Here is a 26,002-nt window from a genome sequence, read left to right on the forward strand (position 1 = left end):
CTATGACCCACGCAGGTGGCCCAGTTAATCCTGTCCCTTTTGTACTGCAGTCGGGCTCTGGTCAAAGTCCTTCCCACCCCAGTATAAGTAGCCTGGCTTGCACGTAAGCATACCCAACAGTCCTGGCCTGCGTAAGGAGCTCATGGCTGGCATTGACTAAACCAAGCATTTTCAGACATGTCTTTGACAGATAAAGGGCTTTCTGTGGTCCATTTCCACATTATTCCTCCCTAGTTCCCCTGCTTCCCCCACAACCAAAGGACAGTTAGCTCCTTGTCCCTCTGTGGGAGCTGCCTTCCAAGACCTTTCCATGATGAAGTCATGGATGACCAGTATTTAAGACCAATGGGTACCCTATAATCCACTCATTCCTTTGTCCTCTGGCCAGATGTCCTTAGGATGTCACTCCTTGAGGCTGTCTCCACAAGGAATCCCAGTCTGTTGTACTGGTGTGATTGGTTCTGTTGTGCCCAAGTCGCAACCCCAGAGAGACCACCAGGATCCAGTCAAGTCCAGAATGCAAAAGCAAGGTTTATTCGGAGCTCTACACAGCCAGGCTGGGGTCTCATCCCCTACTCGTCACAGCACAGTAGGGAGGAGAGCCCCTCATCATTTGGGGCTGACATTATACAGGCAAAAACCACAAACCAAGTTCATTTGGGGTCAAAGGAGTTAGTCTTACATAAGAGCAGGTGCCTTATCTCTAACAAGCCCCCTCCCCAAAGTGGTTATGTCTAGCAGGCCTCCCATCCCCAAAGCCCTCCCCGAAGCGGTCGACTTTTCTGCTCCCTGATAGACCACAGAGCTAGGTGTTAACAGGTGGCCCGCTGCCAGGATGCCAGGGGCACTTTGTGGTGAGCTCAGCGCCCTAGCGAGACATCCTGTTTCCAACCAGCCCTAGACGTCTTGCATTTGAACACAGTGCCCTAATTAGCCACTAAACAAGCAAAAAGTTCCTTAAAATGTTTCATGTCCTTACAGTTCCACCACAGCGTAATGAGGTCAGAGGGATGATCCATGACCGGCCTGTTCCGCAGTAGAGGCCCCATCTGAAGAAGAGGAGGCAGAGCTCTGGGGACAGTTAGATACACTGATGGCGTCTAGGAACTGGAGTTGCTCTGGACAAGGTTGCTCTCCAGACTGACGTATGTGACAGGGGGAGAGAGGCCAAGGGAGGACTGCACGGATCCTGTCCCTAGGACGGGAAGACATCAGGGGCAGAGCAGGACTAAGCTGTCGTCTCCATCTCGAGGTCATTTTGAGCTGGGTCATCTGAGAAACTGGTCTGTGTGGCTCTCACAGCCCATTCCTGACTCAAGTCCTCAGCAGCCGTGGCGAGGGTGTGCTGTGTCTGGTGACTGGCACCTACAACTTTAAGAACTGTGGGATGGGCCTTTCTGTTCAGTCACATCTCTCAGGAAGAAGTGGACAGAGGTTGTTTGAGTCCTCTGGGGGTGGGGTAGTGTGTGGCCAAACATGATCTTGAAAAAAGAGTAAACACATTTACAAGGTGTGCAGTGCACCCTAGACAGTGCACCCGGCAGAGATTCTGGCCAGGGGAGGTCTGTTCTTTGTCTGTGTTTAGCTAGTGCCATTTTCAAAGTTCTCCTGATTCTCTCAACACAGCCTGGTGATCGGGGGTGGAACCATGTGCATAAAGTGCAGAGAGTGTAGGGAAGGCTCCTCCCCAGCGTGGGAAAGTGCACATCATAACCAGGGGTGCGGGTGCCCTCTGCTGGGATGAATTTCAGTGACGTCAACCCCAAGATGTTCAGACATGTAGGACCTTGTGTCTGCGTCATTGTGGCATCCTTGGGTGCCTGCTTCCGGTGGTTCCAAGCACATTGCAGACAGGCTTTGCTAACATGTTGGGTCAGGGTTAGCAGCCTCAGGACCATCCATGTCTGCCACAATGCTTGTGGGCAATTCTTTCCCACACAGGTTGCTTCATGAGATTGCCAGACTGGAGGAGGAGCAGTCAGCGCCAGAACTGTTACTTTTGTTTCTGTCTTTCCTTTTTTAGACACAGGGTTTCTCTGCGTAGCCCTCTCTGTCCTGGAACTCACTCTGTAGACCATCTGGCTTGGAATTCTGATTCATCTGCCTCTGCCTCCTGCATGCTGGGATGAAGGAGTGTGCCCCACACCTTGCCTGGAGCTATTCCTTCCCTATCTGTGGGATCCAGCCAGCCCTGCTCATCTTCAGTTCCCTTCCATCAGTGGCTTTTTTCCTTTCCTCTGGCTTCTATGAGGGGAGCTCTGTGAGCACCCTGAGTGACAGACTGACCTTGTGGGGTAACTAGAGGACCATCTTGCTGCAGAAAGGTTTACCCACCTACTGGGGCATGGCCTCATAGAGTATGGGTTGATTTATAATGTAAGAGCTAATTAAAAATACACTTAAGCTAGTGGCCAAACAGTATTGCAATTAATACAGATTTCTGGGCAGCTGGGAAACGAACAAGCAGTCTCCATTAACACAGGAAGTCCAACCGATTCAACAGAGTCTCTGCTCCATAGTCAGTGGGAAATCCTCTTTAAGGCTGTCAGTCATGGAATGTAAGACTCTGCAGATCTCACGTTGGGACTGTGTAGACCCCATGATGGAGAGAGCTCTCTAAACAGGAGTTGGGGCAGGTTATGTGTTCCTCCCTGTGCAAAGTCATCAGTCACTTAATGCATGGACAGAGAGTGTGGAATGTCCCACCAGAGGGCGCTGTCCGTAAAGATCACATCCTGTCATCTGTGGCATCATCACTGCATGTGGTAACCTTTGTGTCAGTGAAGGGAGCCAGGAACAGGGGAAATGGGGAACAGGAGGATGAAGAAGCTTGGTCCCAGCACCAGGGTCCAGGTTCTCATTGTCACTGGGCAGATCTGCATTTCTCCAAGCCTGTCCTTGTGGGCTGTGTCCTAGAGCTGGGAACAGACTGGGCATAGGACTGGAGAGGCCACTGATATTCCTGCCCCAGGATGCTTAAACTTGGAAAAAATCTCAGATTTGAGAAAATTGGTGCATTGATTGATTGATTGATTGCTTTACTGTGACACGGTCTCTCTATGTAGTCATGACTGTCCTGAGTCTCTCTGTAGACCAAGAACACCACGAACCTACAAAGATCTACCTGCCTCTGCCTCCTGAGTGCTGGGATTTAAGGTGAGCACCACATGCCCTGCCCAGGTCCAGAGACGTTATAGACACATCTACATAGCCTGGTGGGACATCCTTTACCTTGTCATGTGACACATTCTGTGGAGCAGCCTACCTTCCCAGTAAATTCTGCATAGAGCGTTGTGTGAACAGTTCATGGGAACAGCTAGTGCCTGAGTCCTGGTGAGGGTGGCAGGCTGGTAGGGACCCTGCACAGTAAGAGGACTAAAGTTCTTCCTCTCCTTGAAGCACACAGAGATACACCATGCTGCCCTGTGATGCTTTGTGTGTTAGCTCTCTCATAGCAGGGGTTTCTATTTCCAGTTTAGTGGCTTTGGTTAACTGAGGTCTGAAAGAAATAGGCAAACATTACAGGAGTAAATGACATACGTGTTTTACATGTCTTCTTTCTGACTATGGGATGAAGCTTCTGTCCTTAGTCTGTCTCCCCTAGTGTGAGAACCGTCCTCTGCCCGGTGTCCACACTGTGCTCTGTGCAGGGCTGAGGTTCTCAGGGGCCCACTCAGTTATCAGATCCACAGATTCCCTGTCCCACAGCCTTGGTCATTCATCTCCCTCATCTCATCAGCTCACACGGGTGAGTGCAGGATGGCGGGAGGGGACAAATTAAATCACTTCTGTGCACTGCCCTCTGTCACTGTTCTGCTTTGCAATTGCTGTTGTCTCTTTCTGTAGCTGATTCATGAACTCTGTCATAGGATGTGTGCACGGCACATGGAGTGTGGACAGGGTTCCCTGCTCTACTGGGGTTCACGCGCAGCCTCTCACTGGGTGTCTTTTTCCCAGCAGAGGAGGGGACAACTGTATGGAAGCAATATTGTGACTTCACACACACGTATTCATATGTGGACTCTAGATTTAAACATGGGAAACAAGAAGAACATGGGGACACTTGGGGGAGGGTCAGCAGGAGAGATGGGACAGGGAGACCAGCATGGGTGAAATGACCAAGGTGCCATAATACACGTATGTATAGACACCGCAAACTAACTAAGCATAGAGGTGCATACTTGTAATCCCAGAACTGCAGAGGCTGAATCCAGTACTGTAGTGGGAGCTACGGGCTGTGTTCCTGCTGCCCCAGCTCCCGGCCACCTGGCTAGCTTATGCCCCAAAATAATGACACACAAACTGTGTTCTTTTAAACACTGCCTGGCCCATTATATCTTGCCTCTTCTAGGCTAATTCTCACATATTAATTTAGCCCATTTCTAATAATCTGCATAGCACCACTACCGTGCTTACCGGGAAAGATTCAGCATGTCTGACCTGGCGGCTGGCTGCTTCGCGTCTGGCTCTGAGAGGAGCTGCCCTGCATCTGAGCTCACTTCCTCTTCCTCCCAGCATTCTGTTCTGTCTACTCCACCCACCTAAGGGATGGCCTATCAAATGGGCCAAAGGCAGTTTGTTTATTGACCAATGACCTTCCTCCATCACAGTACTTGTTCAGTTCACATGATTGATGTCTTAGCCAGTCGTCAGTATATGCTAAGTCCTGAAGAAGAAGGCTCCAGTGCCGATGACATGACTGATGCCTCAGCTGGTCTTCAGCATATGCTAAATCCTGAAGAAGAAGAAGAAGAAGAAGAAGAAGAAGAAGAAGAAGAAGAAGAAGAAGAGCAAACATGCTTAGACAGCAAGCTTCCTTCTTCCATGTCCTCGTAGGCTGCCAGTAGAAGGCATGGCCACTCTCAAGATCTGGGTTAAAAGTTGTTGTCTTCCTATCTCAAAGATCCCAGTCAGAAGTTGCCTCTTCACTAGGGATCGTGTCTTCACAGCCTGGTGCTTACACTCAGACTCCTAGTGTTTCTTCCCAGATGATCATCTGTGGCTCCAGGTGCTTGTGTTTTACACGGATCTTCATTCCATAGTCCTGAGATTGTCCCTGTGGACCTGGGTCATTGTCTCAGCACAGTAGACCCCTTCTCCATGGGAAGAGACCCCTGTGGTGGAAACCAGATACATCAGGGCACTGACCCTGCCTACACTCCACGTTTCCCTGCGTGCACACACTTCCATGGTACAGCTGCTTTAGTGAATAAATCACAGTCAGAGAGAAACTGGAACTAATAATAAAGAGAATAATGATGACCCTGTGGTAGAAGATACATAACCTGTGGCCTCCCCCCCCCCCGACCTTCAGTCCCACTTTATGAGCTGATGGATGAGGGAGATGAATGTCACAGACTTGTGGGACACTGGATCTGATAACAGTTGGCTACTTAGTTCCTCAGTCCTGTGCAGTGTGGACACCGGACACAGTGGGTCATTCTCACGGTAGAGGTACACACTGAGGATTCTAGGTTTCAACTGTGTTCAATATGTGGAGAAAAATTAAATTTATAAATTTAAATTTTTTCCTGTGAATTTTTACTTGATGTCTTCAAATCGCAGCCACACACATCTGTAGTAGAAAGTGAAAGCAGAGGTGAGCAGGCCTCCTTCCTGCAGTGAGAGTCACATATGACACAGTGTGTCAAAAGTGCTTAATCAGAGCAGTAAAAACTCCAGTCACCTCCAATGCAGGTGTCCACAGCAGCCCCGCACCCTCCAGGACTCAGACAGCGCCTGTTTCTGTGAACATTCATTTTAAGTGCTGTGTGTATTTTACCTGGAAACTGCATGTTCTTAGGTTTCATCCTGACTAACCTGAGGAGCAGTTGGCCTTAGGGGGCTCAGAGACACCATGACACACAGCACTCCATCCCGCAGCACAGGGCTCAGGCAAAGTCTTAGTCCCCAGGTGAGGTCTGAGCCTGGCGGGGGATTCCCCTGTCCCCAGTTTCACTTCTCCAGCTCCTAACCTGGATCAGGTCCTTCTGCCCTGACATTGATGACAACTTGGCAATTCTCACAGCCATTGGGTGGCGAGATCCAGGAGAAACAACCAGCGTCGCCCAGATCACAGGTTATAAAGTCCACAGAGTCCGTGGAACTCAGAGACGCCCCAGGTCCGAGATGGGGGCGATGGCGCCGCGCACGCTGCTCCTGCTGCTGGCGGCCGCCCTGGCACCGACCCTGACCCGCGCGGGTGAGTGCGGGGTCGGGAGGGAAACGGGTTCCGCGGGGAGGGCGGGGGCGGCACCGGGGAAGCCGCGTCCCCGCGTGGCACAACCGGACCCTCCCGCCCCTTTCCAACCCGCGTCCCGAGCCCAGCATTCTGCTCCCCTCCCGGCCCGCGCTCCTGCCAGGGGTCCCGGGAGCAGGGTCGGGGTCTCACCGCGCGCCGCCCCCAGGCTCGCACTCCTTGCTGTATTTCAACACCATCGTGTCCCGGCCCGGCCTCGGGGAGCCCCGGTTCATCGCTGTCGGCTACGTGGACGACACGCAGTTCGTGCGGCTTCGACAGCGACGCGGAGACTCCGAGGATGGAGCCGCGGGCACCGTGGATGGAGCAGGAGGGGCGGGATTATTGGGAGCTGAGCACACGGAACGCCAAGGAACAAGAACAGACTTTCCGAGTTGACCTGAGGACCCTGCTTGGCTACTACAACCAAAGCGAGGGCGGTGAGTGACCGCGGACGGAGGTCACGACCCCTCCACGCCCCTATGAAACCCAGGTCCGAGGTTCAGGAGGAGAGCGGGGACCAGACCGGGTTTCCCTTTCAGTTTAGAGTCCGTAGGTGGGCGGGGCCGCGGGCTTGGGTGACGGGGGCGGGGTATGTGGGCGGGGCTGACGGCAGGGTCCTTGCAGGCTCTCACACCATCCAGTGGATGAATGGCTGTGAGGTGGGTTCGGACGGGCGCTTCCTCCGTGGATACAATCAGTTCGCTTACGACGGCTGCGATTACCTCGCCCTGAACGAGGACCTGACGACGTGGACGGCGGCGGACACGGCGGGGCAGATCACCAGGCGCAAGTGGGAGCAGGTCGGGGAGGCAGAGAGATACAGGACCTACCTGGAGGGCTGGTGCGTGAAGTCTCTGCCCAGATACCTGGAGAACCGGAAGGACTCACTGCTGCGCACAGGTGCAGGGGCTGCAGGCAACTCCTCCCTCTGCCCTCGGGCTGGACTCAGTACTGAGGAAGGGGAAACCCTCAGCTGGGGTCATGCCCCTGTCTCTGAGAGCAAACAGGGTCCCTGGGTCTCCTGATCCAGCATGGCAGGGACTGCACTGACCTCCCAGGACTCAGCCTTCTCCCTGGACAGTTCCACATCTGTCTCAGGAGGGAGGAGAGAGGATCCCGACATCACCAACAGTGGCTCCTTCAGTCTGCAGCCCCTGTCAGCCATGGCCTCTCCCAGGCCGGGTTCTCTGCTCACACCCAGTGTGTGTGGACTCTGACTCCTGTCATCTGAGTGTGTCAGCCCTTACACACCAGGACCGGAGTCTCCTTCACCTGATGGGAGACATGGGCTCCCTTACCCTAGGCTGCTTCCCCAGTTTCTAGAACTCAGATTCCTGTGTGTGAGGTTTGCATCCATCCCACACCCCAATTCTATCTCTTCCTAGTATGGTCACGTGGGAACTTACAGGGAGCCTTGGACAAATTGTGGAGGCTTTTTTTCTCTTCTTTTTTTATTTCATTCTTTTGTATGTTTGGTTTTATTTTCGAAGTCATCATTTTCCTTTTAGTGACTTTTCCTTTCTCTGGGAAGGTATTCCTTCTCTCCCTCCCCTTATGTTATCATGTGTATCCATCTGCACAGGTACCTTGGGGACTGACACTCTGGATAATTAGACAAGTTAAGTCAGTGAGGTTGTGGTTTTGTTGTTGTTGTTGTTTGTTTGTTTGTTTGAGACACGGTTTCTCCTTAGCTTTGGAGCAAGTCAGTGTTCCCTTTAAACAAGAAAGATTCCTGGGAGCTTAGACTCTTTTCTTTCAGAATTAGCCATCCAGAGCACCCTGCACTCCCTCTGACCCAACAAGATACAGTGTTGCCCTAGTGAATTAGGAACTGAACTTCCTCAGAGACAGGGTCTTCTGCACCTCAAGGACTGGAGTGACAGGGAAGATCCACACACCCTGTGAGCACTGCTGTGTCCCAGTGAGTGCTGCACTGGGCTCCACAGCATACCTCAGGGATCCGGGGTGACAATACCTGGTATCTTGTCCCCACAGAGGCGTGGCTTGAGGACTCATTTTCTCTGGCTGAGTGTCACAGGTTCACCCAATAGTTCTACATATTTTGAAGATGGTTGTTCACTTGGTCAGACAGCTAATGTTGGTCAGCAAGATGTGCCTCAATGGTGGCAGCAGAAGTTGGTGGCACCTCATGCACCTCCTTCTTCTTAGTCTTTTTTTTTCTGTGAATTTATTCACATATATAAAGTAATTGTTTTCCATTCCTTCATCCTTTTCCTACATAACTTATGCTATAGAACATCACATAAGAAGACCATGTTGACCTGCTGGCTCATGTGGATTCCCTCTTAGCTTTTGGATCTCCAGGAAACTGTGCAGTTATGTGATGAGGGGACCAGCTCTACCTGCAGGTCACTTGTGTGATGACAGAAGTGTCCAGTCACATAGTTCAGTGTCATCATTGATTTAACTTTGTCTTTGCAGATTTCAGTTTATCTTGTTAATTATGAGATATCATAAACCTTACACACAGATCCCCCAAAGGCACATGTGACCCATCATCCTGGACCTAAAGGTGATGTCACCCTGAGGTGCTGGGCCCTGGGCTTCTACCCTGCTTTCATCACCCTGACCTGGCAGAGGGAGGAGGAGAAACAGACTCAGGTCATGGAGCTGGTGGAGACCAGGCCTTCTGGGGATGGAACCTTCCAGAAGTAGGCATCTCTGGTGGTGCCTTCTGGGGAGGAGCACAAATACACATGCCATGTGCACCATGAGGGGCTGCCTGAGCCCCTCACCCTGAGATGGGGTAAGGAGGGAGTGAGTGCAGAGCTGGGGTCAGGGAAAGCTGAGGCTTCTACAGACCTTGAGCAGGGTCAGGGCTGAGAGCTGGAACCATGACCCTCACCTTCCCTTCCTGGCCTTCCCTTCCCAGAGCCTCCTCAGGCCGCAGTACCCACCATGGCAGTCATTGCTGGTCTGGTTCTCCTTGGAGCTGTGATCATTGGAGCTGTGCTGGCTGTTGTGAGGAAGAGGAGGAGAAACACAGGTAGAAAGGGCAGGGTGTGAGTTCTCTCTCAGCCCCTTTTAGAAGTATCTCTGCCTCTTTAATGGGAAACACATCCACACCCTCATTGCTGCTGTCTCTAACCTGGGTCTGCTGTCAGTTCTGGAAACTTCCTAGGGTCGGGGACTTCCCTGGTCTCTCACAGATTTTCTTCTCACAGGTGGAAAAGAAGGAAACTATGCTCCAGCTTCAGGTAAGAGTGGTGGGCAAGATTGTCCCTGAGGCCAGTGGGGTGAAGCTGGAGTATTTGGGGAGCTCTGGCAATACATAATAGCTCCTCCAGCAAATCTTCTAGGGGCCAATTTTTTACCTTCCCATGAATATATATGTATTTTTACCCCAGGCAGGGACAGTTCCCAGAGCTCCGATGTGTCTCTCCCAGACTGTAAAGGTGACCCTCTGAGACCTGACTTGGGGAGGGGCAGAGTGGACATGATTGGGTTTCAGGGACTCCCAGAATCATCTTTGAGTGAGTGGTGGGTTGTTGGGATGTTGTCTTCACAGTGATTGTTCGTGACTCTTGTTCTGTAGGGTGAAGACAGCTGCCTGGTGTGGATGGAGTGACAGACGATGTGTTCAGGTCTCTCCTGTGACATCCAGAGCCCCTCAGTTCACTCTCAGCAATAGTGTTTGATGTTCCCTGTCAAACTATGGGCTCAATGTGAAGAACTGGGGAGCCCAGCCCACCCTGCACACCGGTCCCTGTCCCTGCACTGCACTGTTCCCTTCCACAGCCAACCTTCCTGTTCCTGCAGACATGAGGGGAATCTCCATCCTGTCTCCACCATGCTGTCCTAAGCTGCAGCCCTGACTTCCCCACTGAAAATAAGAATCTGAATGTGAACTTGATTGTTCATGTCCTTGATCTCAAAGTTTGATTGGTGGTAAAATAAAGAAGTGAGATAGAGTTTATGGAGGAAATAAATGGCAGCGTGGAGAACCTCCCAGAAACTGTGTTCTGTGCATCTGGTGGGACAGGATGAGGCTGTGGGAGCTGAGTGAGAACAGGGCTGTGCGTTGTTGGCATTGACACGGTCACTCCTCATCTCTGTCACCTCCTGGCTCTGTTCTCTTCATCACTTAGAACCAAATGCTGACATCTGTGATCACAGGGACACTGGGATGGCCAGAGCCTTGTCCTGTCCCCGGGATTATGAGTCACCAGGGCTGCTGTGACAGGTCACCAGGGCTGCTGTGACAGGTCACCAGGGCTGCTGTGACAGGTCACCAGGGCTGCTCTCCTGGCTGTTACTCTTTTCCCTGTCTTTAGTGTTGATTTCTTGTCTTTTTAGTTAGTATGGAGGACTAGGCCTATCCCTATTCCTGTGAATGGTGTCTGCCTTATTATCCTGTGGGGTCCCTGAGTGACACCTTTAAGAGGTGTTTTCCATCTCTGTCCCCTCAAGGCCCAACTAGGCCCCTGCACTCAGGAGACTGTGGGATGAGAACATGAACTTCAGTCTCCTGAGCTCCTGCCTCCCTTCAGGCCCCTCCCAGGAGGTTCTCTTCTTTCCCATCTATCAGAATCTAACCTGGGTTGTAGGATGGGCAGAGAGGAGGGATCCACAGGGTCTCATCTCAGATCTGTCCTGTGTTATGCCCAAGATCCCATCTTCCTCTCTGCCTTTGGGAATCTTGTGCTCCCTCCAGTGGAGACTCGAGGATTTACAGACTGAGTCTACTTTAGATTTATGTTTATTAAAAAACATGATCCAGGGACTGAAGAGATGACTCAGGGCTTGAGAGCACTTGCTGCCCTTGCAGAGGACCCAGGTTCAGATCCCAGCACCCACATGATGGTTCATAACCATCCTTAACTCCTGTTCCATGACATTCATTGCCCCTATGGACACCACACAGATACATGGTACAAACACTACTAGCAAGAAATCACTTGTAGCTGGATGGTGATGGCATATGCCTTAAATCCCAGCACTCAGGAGGCAGAGGCATGCGGATCTCTGTGAGTTCAAGGTCACTCTGGTCTACAAGAGCTAGTTCCAGGATGGGCTCCAAAGATACCCAGAGAAACCCTGTCTTGAAAAGAAAAAAAAAGGAAAAAAAGCAGGGACTGGTGGCTCATGCCTTTAATCCCAACACTTGGGAGGCTGAGTCAGGAAGATCTCTGTGAGCTCGAGGCCAGCCTGGTCTATAGAGGGAGTTCCAGGACAGACTTAAAAACTACACAGAGAAACCCTGTCTCAAAAATAAAATATTATTTTAATCAGAAAGCTCTTGGTAAAAGGTGTGTGCTAGAACTGAGCCAAACCACAACTAGTAACACAGCAGAAGGAACTGCCCTGCGGGTAAAGGGTTAGTCAGCCCAGGAGAAATCCAGATGTTTGCCCAAAATATCAAAAGGGGACTCATTGGGATAATAACTATCATTGGAAAAGGTTCCAAAGCCTTCCAGATACAGGGGCTGATAGTTCTGTAGTTGATGATTGCCTCTGAAAAGGTAGAACAACAGTTTCCGTATCAGTGTTTGGGGCATCAGCTGTTGCCGACAGGAGTAAAACCACAAAAAGTTACTCTTTGCTTAGATAAATTACAAACTTTAAATAATTTTCAAAAATGGTTGGAGATCTCAGTTGTGTCCGGCCCAATCTAGGAATTCCTATGGGAGTCTTAAAACCACTTTTTGACATTCTGCAGGGGAATCCAGACCCAACCTCCTTCCGCAAGTTGACACCTCAGGCAAGGCAATGTATTACTTTAATTAAAAATAGCTTCCCTCTGCTCATATTCATTATATTGACTATAGTCAGCCTCTGATATTGATAATCCTTCCCTCTCAGCATAGAACTACTGGAGTTTTTTGGCAACAAGGACCCATCCTGTGGGTACACGAACATGCGTCACCTGTAAAAATTGTTATCTCGTATCCATCAGTTGTGCTACATGTTATTCAGAAAAGGTAAAAACTTAGTTTACAAACCTTTAAAATGTTACCTTATAAGTTTATTACACCATATACCCAGGCAAAAAGAACTTGGCTGCAAAATTTTGCTGAAGACTGGGCCTTGTTTTTATGCACTAATCCCTGCAGGTTTGATAATCATTATCTTTCTGATAAGTTGGTCACCTTTTTCTAAAATCATCGGATATGCTTTCCCAAAGTTATTTCTTTACAGGCTCTGGCAGGGGCACAGAATGTGTTTACTGATGGGTCTTCCACCAGGAGAGCTGTAATGGCCTCCCCTCCTGATTTTGATATTCAGCCTGTTGATGCTAAATCTGCTCAGGTGGCTAAATTGATAGCTGTACAATGGTCCTAAAAATATGCTAATATTATAAGCAAATTTCTTGCACCTTTGATGACTACAACTTATATTGCCTCTGTATCTTGAGTCCAGATACAGTTATTGGCTATACAGACATTGCTTTGGACCCGCTCTGTTCCCATTTACGTAGGGCATTTGTGGGATCATACTGGCCTACCTGGTCCCTTGAGCAAGGGGAATGCATTGGCTGATCAGCTTACTCACCAAGTTTGTACAGTTAGTCAAAAATCTTAGAAAGCTACAAAAAAAGATCATAATCATTTTCATCTCCATGCTGGGTCTTTAAGATTTCACTTTAAGATATCTCGAGAACAGGCCACTGATACATGATGTGCACGCTCCACTATAGCTTTCCTGTTATAAGGTATTCCTGTTTTATGAGAAATTGAGAACTCAGCAAAATTTAGCAAAGCCAATGCTGGTGTAGGCTGACCCATTTCAGTTGTTACAGTTTTTGGAACTCTAATGTAGGCGAAAGCCTGGAGACAGTGACTTTTAACATCCCATAATTTTTCTCCTGTATGGGATGAGGCAAAAATAAGATGAGAATATGTATCCACGGTTACGTGAACATATTGCATATGCCCAAAAGAAGGAACAGGGGGGAAATTTATTTGCCATAAATGATTAGGAGCAAGTCCATGAGGATTAACTCCCAAATGGGGACCAGCTAAAAGTTTTGTTCACAGAGAACATTTTTTAACAAAACAGGACAGAGCCAAGAGATCAAATAGACACTGGTTTGTCTCCTGTGATCATATCAGCAGCATCACCCTCTAGACAAGGAAAAGTCCTCAGCACTGAGGGACAATGATGGAGTTGGGACTTACCCTGTCCCCTCCTCTGCAGTCCAACTACCCTAACACTGGGGCCTGCTGGTGGCTACATCAGAGGAGCAGCAGGGAGCACTTGAGTTTCAGAAGATCTGGGCACCAGGAAGCAGGGCACTGATGGGTGACTCTCCCACAGACCAGGTCCTGAGAACTTCAGCTCCAGAATGTCTCTTGCTGCTGCTGTGCCTTTACATGTTTGCCACTGCCATTTTCTCTGGTATCTGGCATGGTGTGAAGAGGTGTGGAGATATCCCCACTGCCTTTAATGTAGTGTGATTATCTCATCTCAGATTATATCCTGTTCTACTGGGCATTTTTACCTATGAATTATTAGGAAGATGATTTCCTCTTAAAGTGTACTGTCTAATTAAAGTAATGATTTTATACAATAATAGTATCAGTCTAAATAGAATTTTAAGGATTAAGGCTTTCTAACAAATGTAGAAAGGGATTATGGTAGGGGTTAGTTATTGGGAAAAGTTAGTTTAATATAGGTAAAGGTAGATACGGTGTTGTCCCCACACCTGATAAAGCAGGGGCAGCAGAGGGTAGAAAATAGGACCAAGGAAGTGTCACACAGCTAGGACTTAGGGGTTTCTCTTGAGAGGCTGTATATATACACTGTGGTTTAGGTTAATGATTAAGGAGTTCGCTCAAGTTGATAATGGGAAATGTGTACATGGGTTTAATGTGCATTGTAGCTGAAACAAAAGTTGAAACAATTGCCTTCATGTAACTAGAATACAAAGAAATGGATGGTTAGCTGAGATAATTGGACAAAGCACTAAAATAGGAAGAAGCCCAAGCTGAGACTGACTTCCACAATTAAAGAGAAATCTCTGCGTCATTATGGAGGAGCTGGCAGGACACAGAAAATTCAACTACATTTGTCCTTCACTGCACAGATCCAGACCAGGAGTTGATCTTTCCACCTCAAATTATGCAAAAGTCCCTCACAGCTGTACTCTCCATTTTGGGGTTTTAGTCAATTTCACTTATAATATAGTCAAGTTGACAACCAAGAAAAGACATCACCGTCTGTTTCAGAGTTCTAGATACTTCCCTAGTTCCTGGCTTTGCAGCTCCTATGACCCTCATGGCTCTGCACCCTCCCTACCCTCTTGCAGGGAGCTGTCTTCACACAGGTTGGAAAGGATGGGAAGTTCCATCTGGATTTAAGCTTCATGAGAACAGGACAGCCTGAGACCCTAGCAGTGGTGTAGCAGGGAGGTCATGGGGCAGCTCAGCCAACCGTGATTCCTCCTTCTCAACCTCATCCTCTGTGAGCTCAGAGTTCTGTTTTGTTCTTCAAGAAGGTGAACTATTGCCCTAGACTCTGATGCTTCTCTGTTATATTAAAAAGACGAGAGCCCGAGGGCCTCATGTGGGAGGGAAGATGGGAAAGGAGACATCACTAGCTGCAGGAACTTGCTGGATGTGGGCTGTCACGGTCTGTTACAAGTTACCATTCAAGTGATTGACGGAAATTTGTTCTGCTCAGCAGCAATCAAAACCTGACACAGGGGTAAAGTGCAGAGATGAACACACAAGAATCACTCCAGCAGGGCTGGGGAAATGGCTCAGTGGTTAAGAGCATTGCCTGCTCTTCCAAAGGTCCTGAGTTCAATTCCCAGGAACCACATGTTGGCTCACAACCATCTGTAATGAGGTCTTGTGCCTTCTTATGGCCTACAGACATACACACAGACAAAATATTGTATACATAATAAATAAATAAATAAGAATAACTCCAGCAAAGACCAAAAGTAATAGTGGAGAGGGTGCCGGAACTGGCCTGCCCCTGCAATCAGATGACTACCTTAATTGTCATCCTAGAACCTTCATCCAGTAACTGATGGAAGGAGATGCAGAGATTCACAGTGAAGCAATCGACTGAATCCCAAAGTCCAGTCAAAGAGAGGGAGGAGCGATAACATGAGCAAAGGGGTCAAGACCATGATGGGGAAACCCACTGAAACAGTTCATCTGAGCTAATGGGAGCTCACTGACTCCAGACTGACAATGGGGGAACCAGCATAGCACCAAACTATGCCCTCTGCATGTGGGGGACAGTTATATGACTGAGACAGTCTGTTGGGCCACTGGCAGTGAGGCCAAAATTTATCCTTAGTACTTGAACTGGCTTTTTCTAGCCCATTCTCTTTGGAAGGATATCTTGCTCAACCTAGCCATAGTGGGGAGGGCCTTGGTCATGCCTCAAAGTGACCTGCTAGACTTTGCTGATTCCCCATGGAATTACCCTTCCTGAAGAGTGGATTGGGGATGGGTTAAGGGGGAAAGGCCAAGTGAGCAGGAGAAGGAAAGGGAGTCGAAACTGGGATTGGTATGAAATTTTTCAAGAAAAAAAGAAAGAAAGGAAGGAAGGAAGGAAGAAAAGCAGAGGAGGCGCTGGCCTGCAAGCACCACACAGACTCCCACAGAGACCAGGCTCCTGTGTTCACCTGCAGTGAGCAGCTCACAATGCCAAGCCTGATGCTCAGGATCTCACCTGTAAACAGAGACTTTGCCTCTTCACTCAGGATCGTGTCTTCACAGCCTGGTGCTTACACTCAGACTCCTAGTGTTTCTTCCCAGATGATCATCTGTGGCTCCAGGTGCTTGTGTTTACACGGATCTTCATTCCATAGTCCTGAGATTGTCCATGTGGACCTCGGTCATTGTCTCAGCCCAGTAGACCCCTTCTCCATGGGAAGAGACCCCTCTGGGGACCAAATACAGCAGGGCACTGACCCTGTCTACACTCCACATTTCCCTGTGTGCACACACTTTCATGGTGCAGTTGCTTTAGTGAATAAACCACAGGCAGAGAGGAACTGTACCTATAAAGCAGAATAACAATGATAGTGTGGTAGAAGTTACACAACCTGTGACCCCCCCACCTCCACGATCTTCACTCTCACTTTATGAGCTGATGAAATCAGGGAGATGAATGTCGTGGATTTGAGGGACCCTGGACCTGACAACTGAGTTGGTTCCTGAGTTCCTAAGTCCCGTGCAGTGGGGACATTGGACGGAGGGCGACTCTCATGGCAGAGGTGCATACTGGGGATTTGGGGTTTTATCCTGTACTGTACTGTAAAGAAAATTTAGATTTATAATTTTTGTTTCTGTGGATTTGTAATGGGTGTAATAACCAGACTAGCTTAATATGAAACAGCAAATTTTAATGAAGGGATATCTTACAACACCAGCGATCCAGAGATGAGCAGGAAATACAAAAAAGAGAGACCAGTGGCCTCCTGCTCATCAGATTTATATGTAAACATTAGCCCGAGGCGAACACGCCCCCTAATGGGCTGGGCTTATTCCTAGATGGATTTTGAATTGAGATCTTCAAATCCCATCCACACATAACTGAAGAAGAAGGTGAGAGCAGAGCTGAGTGGGGGCCTCCTTCCTGCAGGGAGATTCACATAGAACAACACAGTTAACAAAGTCAAAAGTGTTTGACCAAAACTGTGAAAACTCCAGTAACCGCCAGATGCAGGTGTGCATGGCAGCCCCTCCCACTCACCAGGACTCTGACAGGATCTGTTTCCGTGAACATTCATTTTAAGTGCTGTGTGAATTTTACTTGGAAACTTCATGCTCTTAGGTTTCATCCAGACTGACTTGAGGAGCAGTTGGCCTTAGGCGGCTCAGAGACACCATGACACACAGCGCTGCATCCCTAAGACAAAGTCTTAGTCCCCAGGAGGGTGAGGCCCGGGTGGGGAAGCCCAGGGCTGGGAATTCCCCTGTCCCCAGTTTCACTTCTCCAGCTCCTAACCCGGGTCAGGTCCTTCTGCCCGGACACTGATGACAACTTGGCGGGTCTCACCCCCATTGGGTGACGAGATCCCGGGGAACCAACCAGCGTCGCCGCGGTCACCGGTTATAAAGTCCACGCAGACCGCGGAACTCACAGTCGCCCCAGATCTGAGATGAGGGCGATGGCCCGGCGCACGCTGCTCCTGCTGCTGGCGGCCGCCCTGGCCCCGACCCTGACCCGCGCGGGTGAGTGCGGGGTCGGGAGGGAAACGGGCTCCGCGGGGAGGGCGGGGGCGGCACCGGGGAAGCCGCGTCCCAGCGTGGCCCAGCTGGACCCTCCCGCCCCTTCTCCACCCGCGTTACGAGTCCCACGCTCTGCTCCCCTCCTGGCCCGCGCTCCTGCCCGGGGTCCCGGGAGCAGAGTCGGGGTCTCACCGCGCGCCGCCCCCAGGCTCGCACTCCATGCGATATTTCTACACCATCGTGTCCCAGCCCGGCTTCGGGGAGCCCCGGTTTATCTCTGTCGGCTACGTGGACGACACGCAGTTCGTGCTCTACGATAGCGCTTCGGAGACACCGAGATACGAGCCGCGGGCGCTGTGGGTGGAGCAGGAAGGGCCTGGGTATTGGGAGAGGAACACACGGAACGCCAAGAACATTGAACAGATTTACCGAAGGAACCTGAGGACCGCGCTCGGCTACTACAACCAGAGCGAGGGCGGTGAGTGACTATGGTTGGAGGTCACGACCCCTCCACGTCCCTAAGTATGGGCCGGGCTGGAGTAGCCCAGGTTCCCAGGACTGAGGTTTGGGAGGGGAGCAGGGACCTGACCGGGTTTCCCTTTCAGTTTAGAGTCCGCGGGTGGGCGGGGAAGTATGGTTGGGCTGACCGCAGGGTCCCCGTAGGCTCTCACACCATCCAGATGATGTATGGCTGTGAGGTGGGGTCGGACGGGCGCTTCCTCCGCGGGTACAGTCAGCAAGCCTACGATGGCAGCGATTACCTGACCCTGAACGAGGACCTGAAGACATGGACAGCAGCGGACACGGCGGCGCAGATCACCCGGCGCAAGTGGGAGCAGGCTGGTGCTGCAGAGAGACTGAAGGCTGAACTGGAGGGCACCTGTGTGCATTCTCTGCGCAGATACCTCCTGAACGGGAAGGATGCGCTGCTACGCACAGGTGCGGGGGCCACGGGCAACTCCTCCCTCTGCCCTCGGGCTGGGCTCAGTCCTGAGGAAGAGGAAACCCTCACTGGGGTCATGCCCTTGACTCTGAGAGCAAACAGGGTCCCTGGGTCTCCTGATCCAGCATGGCAGGGACTGCACTGACCTCCCAGGGCTCAGCCTTCTCCCTGGACATTTCCACATCTGTCTCAGGAGGGAGGAGAGAGGATCTCGACATCACCAACAGTGGCTCCTTCAGTCTGCAGCCCCTGTCAGCCATGGCTTCTCCCAGGCCGGGTTCTCTGCCCACACCCAGTGTGTGTGGACACTGAGTCCTGTCATCTGAGTGTGTCAGCCCTTACACACCAGGACCGGAGTGTCCTTTTCCTGATGGAAGACATGGACTTTCCTTTCCTTGGTTGCCTCATCCAGTTTCAAGAACATTCCAAAAAATACATTCTCTCTAATTCCTGTGTGAGCTTTGTATCCCTCCCACACCCCCAAATGTATCTCCTCCTAGAATGATCACTTATGGGGTGCCTGGGAAAGTACTAAACTGTGGAGGTTTTTCTTTTTCTCCTACTTTTTTCCTTTAATTGAATTTTCTTTTTTTTTGAAGTTGTCGTTTTGATTTTAATCAGTTTTTCTTCTTCACTTTAAGGTCTTGTTTCTCTGTCCCCTGTGTTATTATGTGTTACAGTCTCCACAGGTGTCATGGGGACTGACACTCTGGATAATTAGACAAGTTAAGTCAGTGGGTTTTTTTTTTGTTGTTGTTGTTGTTGTTGTTGGGTTTTTGTTTTGTTTTGTTGAGACAAGGTGTTTCTCCATAGCTGTGGAATAATTCACTGTTCCCTTTAAACTAGAAAGATTCCTGGGAGCTTAGACTATTTTCTGCCAGAATTAACCACACATAGACCCCTCTCACTCTGCAAGAGCAAGATACAGTGTTGCCCTAGTGACTTAGGAACTGAACTTCCTCAGAGACAGGGTCTTCTGCAACTCAGGGACCTGAGTGACAGGGAAGATCCACACACCCTGTGAGCACAGTTGTGTCCCAGTGAGTCCTGCACTGGACTCCACAGCACACTTCAGGGATCCTAGGCGACAATACCTGATATCTTGTCGCCCCCAGAGGCGTGGCTTGGGGAGTCAGTTTCTTTGGCTGCATGTCATTAGTCCACCATATTTCTGCCACTCACTTGGTGATGGTTCATAACTTGGAGGAACAGATACACTAGGCAGCAATGTGGCCTCAGTGGTTGTGACTCACTGGGGCTGCATGAGTTGGAGGCATCTTTCATGTAGCCATGCTCCTAATTTCTTATTTTGATATGGATTTAATCACATAAATAAATCATTTATTATTCCTTCATTCTTTTATCACCTAACTTACACTACAGAACATCACATAGGAAGACCACGTTGACCTGCTGGCTCATGGGGATTCCCCCGCCTAGTTTCTGGGTCCTCGCAGGGAAATGTGCAGTTCTGTGTTGAGTGTGACCAGCTCTACCTGCAGGTCACTGTGTGATGACAGAAGTGTTCAAACAGGCACAGTTCAGTGTCATCATTGATTAAACTTTGTTGTCTTACAGGTTTCAGTTTATCTTATTAATTATAGGATTTTTTAAATCTTCCACACAGATCCCCCAAAGGCACATGTGACCCATCATCCTGGACCTAAAGGTGATGTCACCCTGAGGTGCTGGGCCATGGGCTTCTATCCTGCTGACATCACCCTGAGCTGGCAGAGGGAGGAGGAGGAACAGACTCAGGACATGGAGCTGGTGGAGACCAGACCTTCTGGGGATGGAACCTTCCAGAAGTGGGCATCTCTGGTGGTGCCTTCTGGAGAGGAGCACAAATACACATGCCATGTGTACCATGAGGGGCTGCCTGAACCCCTCACTCTTAGATGGGGTAAGGAGGGGTGTGTGTGCAGCTGGAGCCTTCTGTAGACCCTGAGCAGGGTCAGGGCTGAGAGCTGGGTTCATGACCCTCACCTTCCCTCTCTGTCCTTCCTTCCCCAGAGCCTCCTCAGTCCATGGTCCCCATCATGGCAGTCATTGCTGGTCTGGTTCTCCTTGGAGCTGTGATCATTGGAGCTGTGGTGGCTGTTGTGAGGAAGAGGAGGAGAAACACAGGTAGGAAAGGGCAGGGTCTGAGTTCTCTCTCAGCCCCTTTTAGAAGTGTGCTCTGCCTCATTAATGGGAAACACATCCACACCCTCATTGCTACTGTCTCTGACCTGGGTCTGCTGTCAGTTCTGGAAACTTCCTAGGGTCAGGGTCTTCCCTGGTCTCTCACAGCTTTTCTTCTCACAGGTAGCAATGGAGGGGAATATGCTCTGGCTCCAGGTAAGTGTGGGGGAGCAGGATTGTCCTTTAGGCCCCTGGGGTGTAGCTGGAGGTAGTGGGAGTTCTGGCAATCCATATCTCCTCCAGTGCAATATTCTGGGAACCTTGGTTGTACCTTGTTATGAATGTATTTATTTTTACTCTAAGCACGGATAGTGCTTACATAGTATCTGATATGTGTCTCCTGGATTGTAAAGTGACATATTTGGACCTGTCTTGGAGAGGGGCAAAGTGGACATGATTGGGTTTTAGGGACCCTCAAATCACCTTTGAGTGAGCGGTGGATTGTTGAGATGCTGTCTTCACAATGGTTATTCATGTCTCTTGTTCTGTAGCGTGAAGACAGTTGCCTGCCCTGACAGAGTGACAGATGATGTATCCAGGCCCCTCCTGTGACATCCAGAGCCCCCCAGCTCTCTTCAGGGAACAGTGTCTAATGTTTCCTGGAATCTATGGCCTCATTGAGAAGAACTGAGGAGCACACCTCACCCCTGCACACTAGTGATGGTGGCCCTGCTGAGGAGCAGTCTGTGGCAATTGAAGTTAAGGATGTCTGCCCACCAGGAGCAAACTCTCTGATGCTGATTCTCTGGATAAGCAAGTGCCCAGGACCACAGACTCCAGAATGTCTTTCGGTTCTGCTGTGCCTTCGCAGGTTTGCGGCCGCCATCTTTCTCTGGTGTGTGGCATGGTGTGAATTGGTGTGGAGAGATCCGCACTGCCTGTAGTGTGGTGTGGGAACAACCTGCTCTACCAGGCAGGGTTACCTGTGGACTATCATGAAGATGATTTCTTCCTAAGCTGTGCTGTCTGACTGATAATAATGTTTGATGATAAAATATAAACAAGGAAGTGTCTCACAGCTGGAACACACAGGTTCCTATTGATCAGCCATAGACTGTGGCTGAGGTTAATGATTAAGAATCTCCACTGAGTCCCAGTAGCCCAGCTAGTTTAACTATTTTAATCTTAATGTTGGGAGATGTATTCACAGGTGTCAGAGTGCATCATCGCTGAAACAAAGCCTTATTATAGCTTCAGGTTAGATCAGATGTTTTGATGTGAGAACATTGTAATTTTTATATTGCCTGAAAGATTTTTTTCTTGGGTATATAGGGGTAAGGTAAAGAATAGAGGTAGAAAGCCTTGCTAGGTTTCCCCACTCAGTTACCATTAGAGCACCCTTTTGGCCTTCTCCCATGTGTCCTGGATGGTTTTACGTAAACTTGATACAGCCACAGTCATCTGAGAGGAGAAGCGTTAATTAAGAAAATGCCTCCATAGGATCAGGCTGTAGGAAAGCCTGTAGGGCATCTCTCTTCTCTCTCTCTCTCTCTCTCTCTCTCTCTCTCTCTCTCTCCTTCTCTCTCGCTCCCTCTCTCCCTCCCTACTTCTTTTTTTTGTTGTTGTTGTTTTGTTTTTTGTTTTTTGAGACAGGTTTTCTATGTAGCCCTGGCTATCTTGGAATTCACTTTGTAGTGAGGCTGACTTCATACTGAGAAATTCACCTGCCTCTGCTTTCCAGGAGCTGGGATTAATGTCAAGCACCACTGCTGCCTGACTGGCATTTTCTTATTTAGTGGCTGATGAGAGTGGACAGAGTCCACTGTGGGTGGTGCCATCCCTGGGCCGATGGTCCTGGGCTGAGAGCTGGGCATAGTGGCACACCCCTTTAATCCCAGCACTTGTGAGGCAGAGGCCAGTGGATCTCAGTTCAAGGCCAGCCTGGACTATAGAGTGAATTTCAGGACAACCAGAGGGTGGAAAATAAAACCAGGCTGAACAAACCAGGATGAGCAAGCCAGAAAGCAGCACCCTCCATGGCCTCTGCATCAGCTCCTGCCCCCAGGTTCCTGCCTCGTGTGACTTCCTGTTCTGACTTCCTCCAATGATGAACAAACCTTTTCCTCCCCAAGTGTCTTTGGTCATGGTGTTTCATCACAACGATAAAAACCCTGACTAGGACACACCACTGTGGGTCTAGTTGCCCAGTAAAGTCCCCGTAAACACGCTAAGGGGTGAGAGGTGGATGTCTCACCAGAGTTCTGAAGATTCAAATCCTGTCCAACGCGACCCCTTAGCTCTTCCAGAACACCAACATAGCCGCCGCCCTCTTCCACCCTCCTCTAGAAAAGGGTCTTGCAGGTAGAGGCTGCAGTGGGAGGTAATGAGCCCCTGATCTACCTCAAACAGAAGCAGATGGTGGGGCTGGAGATGTGGTTCAAAGATGTGGTAATCTTTGCACACGTTGATCAAAAGTTGTGGACGCTAAGACTTGGACGCCCAAGGAAAACTTTGCCATCTCTGCAGCCAGGTCTGTGTTGGTAATGGCCTTGACAATGTCCCATGGGTCATCTGTTCTTGGAGTCCTCAGAAGGCCATGGCCGTGTCAAATACACATTCACTCATTGACCAGTTGCTGTTACAGAGGACATGGGATGGGTTCTCAGCACCTACACGGCGGCTGACAGCCATCTGTGACTGCAGTTTCAGGGATCTCTCGCCCTCTTCTGGGCTCCAAGGGTACTGCACATGTGCACAACTACATACAAAATACTCAAACACATACAATGAAATTAAAAGTCTCTAAAAATAATCCAGACAGTGTCTGCCCTGGGTATTATTGCTGACAGCACATATCCAACTACACATGGAGCTTTGCGTCCTGTGGTGTCTAACCTGGGCAGAGTGAGCCTCATCTGAGGAATTGCCTCCATCAGATTGGCCCGAGGGTGTGTTTGTGGGCATTTTCTTGATTGCTGGTTTGTAGGGAGCAGAGGAAGTCCTGAGTGAGTGAATGTGTGTTCGACACGGCCATGGCCTTCTGAGGATTCCATGATCAAATGGCCCATGGGACATAGTCAAGACCATTACCAGCACAGGCCTGGCTCCAGAGATGGCAATGCTCTTCTTGGGAGCCAAGCATGAGAGTCTATGAACTATGGGTGAACGTGTGCTAAGATTACCAACTGTGGCTTCCTGCTCACCTGTAGAGACCTCGTACCCAGACTAGCCAACCCTGTCCTCCACTGTACCTATAAACGTTGGGGTTCCAGGTTGTGGAGGTGTCAGTAGCATTAGAGAAACCCCCATATCCCAGCTTCATCGCGTGTGTGTCTGTCCTTTCTTCATTCCCTCACTGCCCCAGCCAGGGTTCTAGGACCAGAGCAGTGGGTGCCGCACAGATTGATGTCAGATGGCCCAGCTCACTGTGGACGCCGCACCCTTAGGCAGGGGCACCTGGGGTGGACAGAAAGAAGCTTGCAGAGGAAGCCAGTGAGACCCAGCCCGTGAGCATGTCTCATGGTCTCGGCTTCAGTTTCTGCCTTCAGCTCCAAGGCCGGGCTGTAACCTAAAAGTCAAATAAACCCTTTCCACTCCACGATGCTTTTGGTCACAGTGTTTGCCGTAGCAAAGAAAGTAAAGCAGAATAGCATCTGATGGCTACTTGAGTTGGCTCAGGTCTCAGTCAGGGTTTCTATTGTTGCAACAAAACACCAGGACCACAAAGCCAGATGGGGAGGAAGTCAGGATAGGAACTCACACAGGGCAGGGACCTGGAGGCAGGAGCTGATGCAGAGGTCATGGAGGATGCTGCTTACTCCATCTGGTCCTCATATCTTGCTTAGTCTACTTTCTCATAAAACTGAGGATCACCAGCCCAGGGACAGAATCATCCACAATGGGCCAAGTCCTCCCCGTGATTGCTAATGGAGTAAATGCCCTACAGGTGGATCTCATGGAGGCGTTTTCTCAGCTGAGATTCCCTCCTTTCCGATGACTGGAGTTCATGTGTCAAGCTGATGTAAAGCTCATTACCACATACAGTGTGAGTGTAGTTGCCTGGGACTGGAAAGAGAGAGGGTCCAGGGGCGGAGAGCACTTGGCTTCCCTTCAGAGGACCTGAGTTTGATTCCCAGCATCCACAGTAGGCTAACAGCCGTCTGTAACTCTGGGTCAGGGGACCTGAACTCCTTGGATGCACAGATGTGCAAGCAGGCAAAACACCAAATACATAGAAATAAAGAACAAATTTTTATAAAACTTATCAGGCAGTCGATTAGGAGACTTCTGAGAGACTGCATGCATCCCTGGAAACAAGAGCCAACAATTCTGCTGGGCTTTTATTCTTTTCCTTTACACACTTTCAAATTCAAACTGTGCTCACATCAGTGCTCTGCCAGGTTAATAGAACTCCCTTGGGGCAGAAGCTGTTCCAAATCTGGCAAATGTACACAAGGGGAGCTGGCAGTAGCAGTCAGCAATTGAGCCATTCAGTGCTCATCACCACAGACCAAAAAAAAAAAAAACCTCACATGCATAAATAAAATAAATAAATATTTATAGAAGCTTATAAATATTATTTTATTGTCATAGCAAATCTGAGTATTCACAACAATCTGAAAATGTTAAACATAACGGCTTCTGTGTGTGACTATGAGGTTGGATATTTCTCCTGATATACCAAAATTATGGTTACATGAAGGAGGAGGCAGAAAAATCCAGTTATCCTCTAACAAAATGGACAAGAAAAAGATGTGGGAAAACATGTGTGTAAGAAAACCTACTCCTCATGCTATGATTTGATTTTAAGAATTGTTATTTCTCAGACAAAATGCTTCTTCTGGCAACACACAATAAGATAATTATTTAAAAATTAATATGTAGGAACTGGAGAGTTGGTTCAGTGGTTCAGAGAACTTAATGTCTTGGACCTGGGTGTGGTTCTTCTTTTAATACATTTTAAAATAAAAAATGAAATAATAGAAGCTTGTATAGTGGCATAGTGTTTGTGTTTTAATAAATAAAGCTTGCTTGAAGATGAAAGGGCAAAGCTAAGCCACTAAAGGCTAGGCAGTGATGGCACACACCTTTAATCTCAGGACTTCAGACACGGGGCAGACAGATCTCTGTGAGTTCATGGCCACCCTGGGCTACACGAGATTGATTCAGAAACAGATCCAGGTGGTGGTGGCTCCTGCCTTTAATTCCCGCCCTAGGGTGGTGGAGACAGGAGTGATATGGCTCAGCAGAGAGAGGAATATAAAGGGGAAGAGACAGAACCTGACTGGAGCGTGGATACTGAGGTTGGTGGAGAGCATTGCAGGATGGTTCCTTAGTCTGAGCTTTGGTGGAGGTAAACTCTCTCTAGTGGCTTGGCTGTTTTACTATTCAGATCTTCAGCTTGAATCCCAATATCTACCTCTGAGTTTTTATTTTTTTTATTTTTTTAATATATATTTATTTATTTATTAAGTATACAATATTCTGTCTGCGTGTATGCCTGCAGGCCAGAAGAGGGCACCAGATCTCATTACAGAT

The 26,002-nt window shown here is 49.4% G+C and overlaps 1 protein-coding gene and 1 pseudogene across 3 annotated transcripts; both read left to right on the forward strand.

Annotated features, from left to right (window-relative positions):
• Nucleotides 1–6,107: 6,107 nt before the first annotated feature.
• On the forward strand, nucleotides 6,108–9,773 carry LOC121435388 (annotated as a pseudogene).
• A 7,549-nt stretch (nucleotides 9,774–17,322) lies between these two features.
• On the forward strand, nucleotides 17,323–25,379 carry LOC121435381 (H-2 class I histocompatibility antigen, L-D alpha chain-like). Of its 3 annotated transcripts, XM_041634667.1 has the most exons (7): nucleotides 17,323–17,400; nucleotides 17,606–17,875; nucleotides 18,061–18,336; nucleotides 19,968–20,243; nucleotides 20,354–20,467; nucleotides 20,648–20,680; nucleotides 21,016–25,379. In XM_041634667.1, exons 1-7 carry the CDS (start codon nucleotides 17,328–17,330, stop codon nucleotides 21,018–21,020), a joined length of 1,047 nt encoding a protein of 348 aa, XP_041490601.1. In that variant the 5' UTR covers nucleotides 17,323–17,327; the 3' UTR covers nucleotides 21,021–25,379. The 3 variants fall into 3 exon arrangements, with proteins under 3 accessions (XP_041490601.1, XP_041490602.1, XP_041490603.1); XM_041634668.1 differs by lacking the exon at nucleotides 20,648–20,680; XM_041634669.1 differs by lacking the exons at nucleotides 19,968–20,243; nucleotides 20,354–20,467; nucleotides 20,648–20,680; nucleotides 21,016–25,379 and adding an exon at nucleotides 18,982–19,901.
• Nucleotides 25,380–26,002: the final 623 nt, after the last annotated feature.

The sequence above is a fragment of the Microtus oregoni genome, unplaced genomic scaffold (assembly GCF_018167655.1).
Source record: "Microtus oregoni isolate MIOR12 unplaced genomic scaffold, Mior012 000046F_ref0000063, whole genome shotgun sequence".
In the NCBI taxonomy this organism is placed as follows: Eukaryota; Metazoa; Chordata; class Mammalia; order Rodentia; family Cricetidae; genus Microtus; species Microtus oregoni.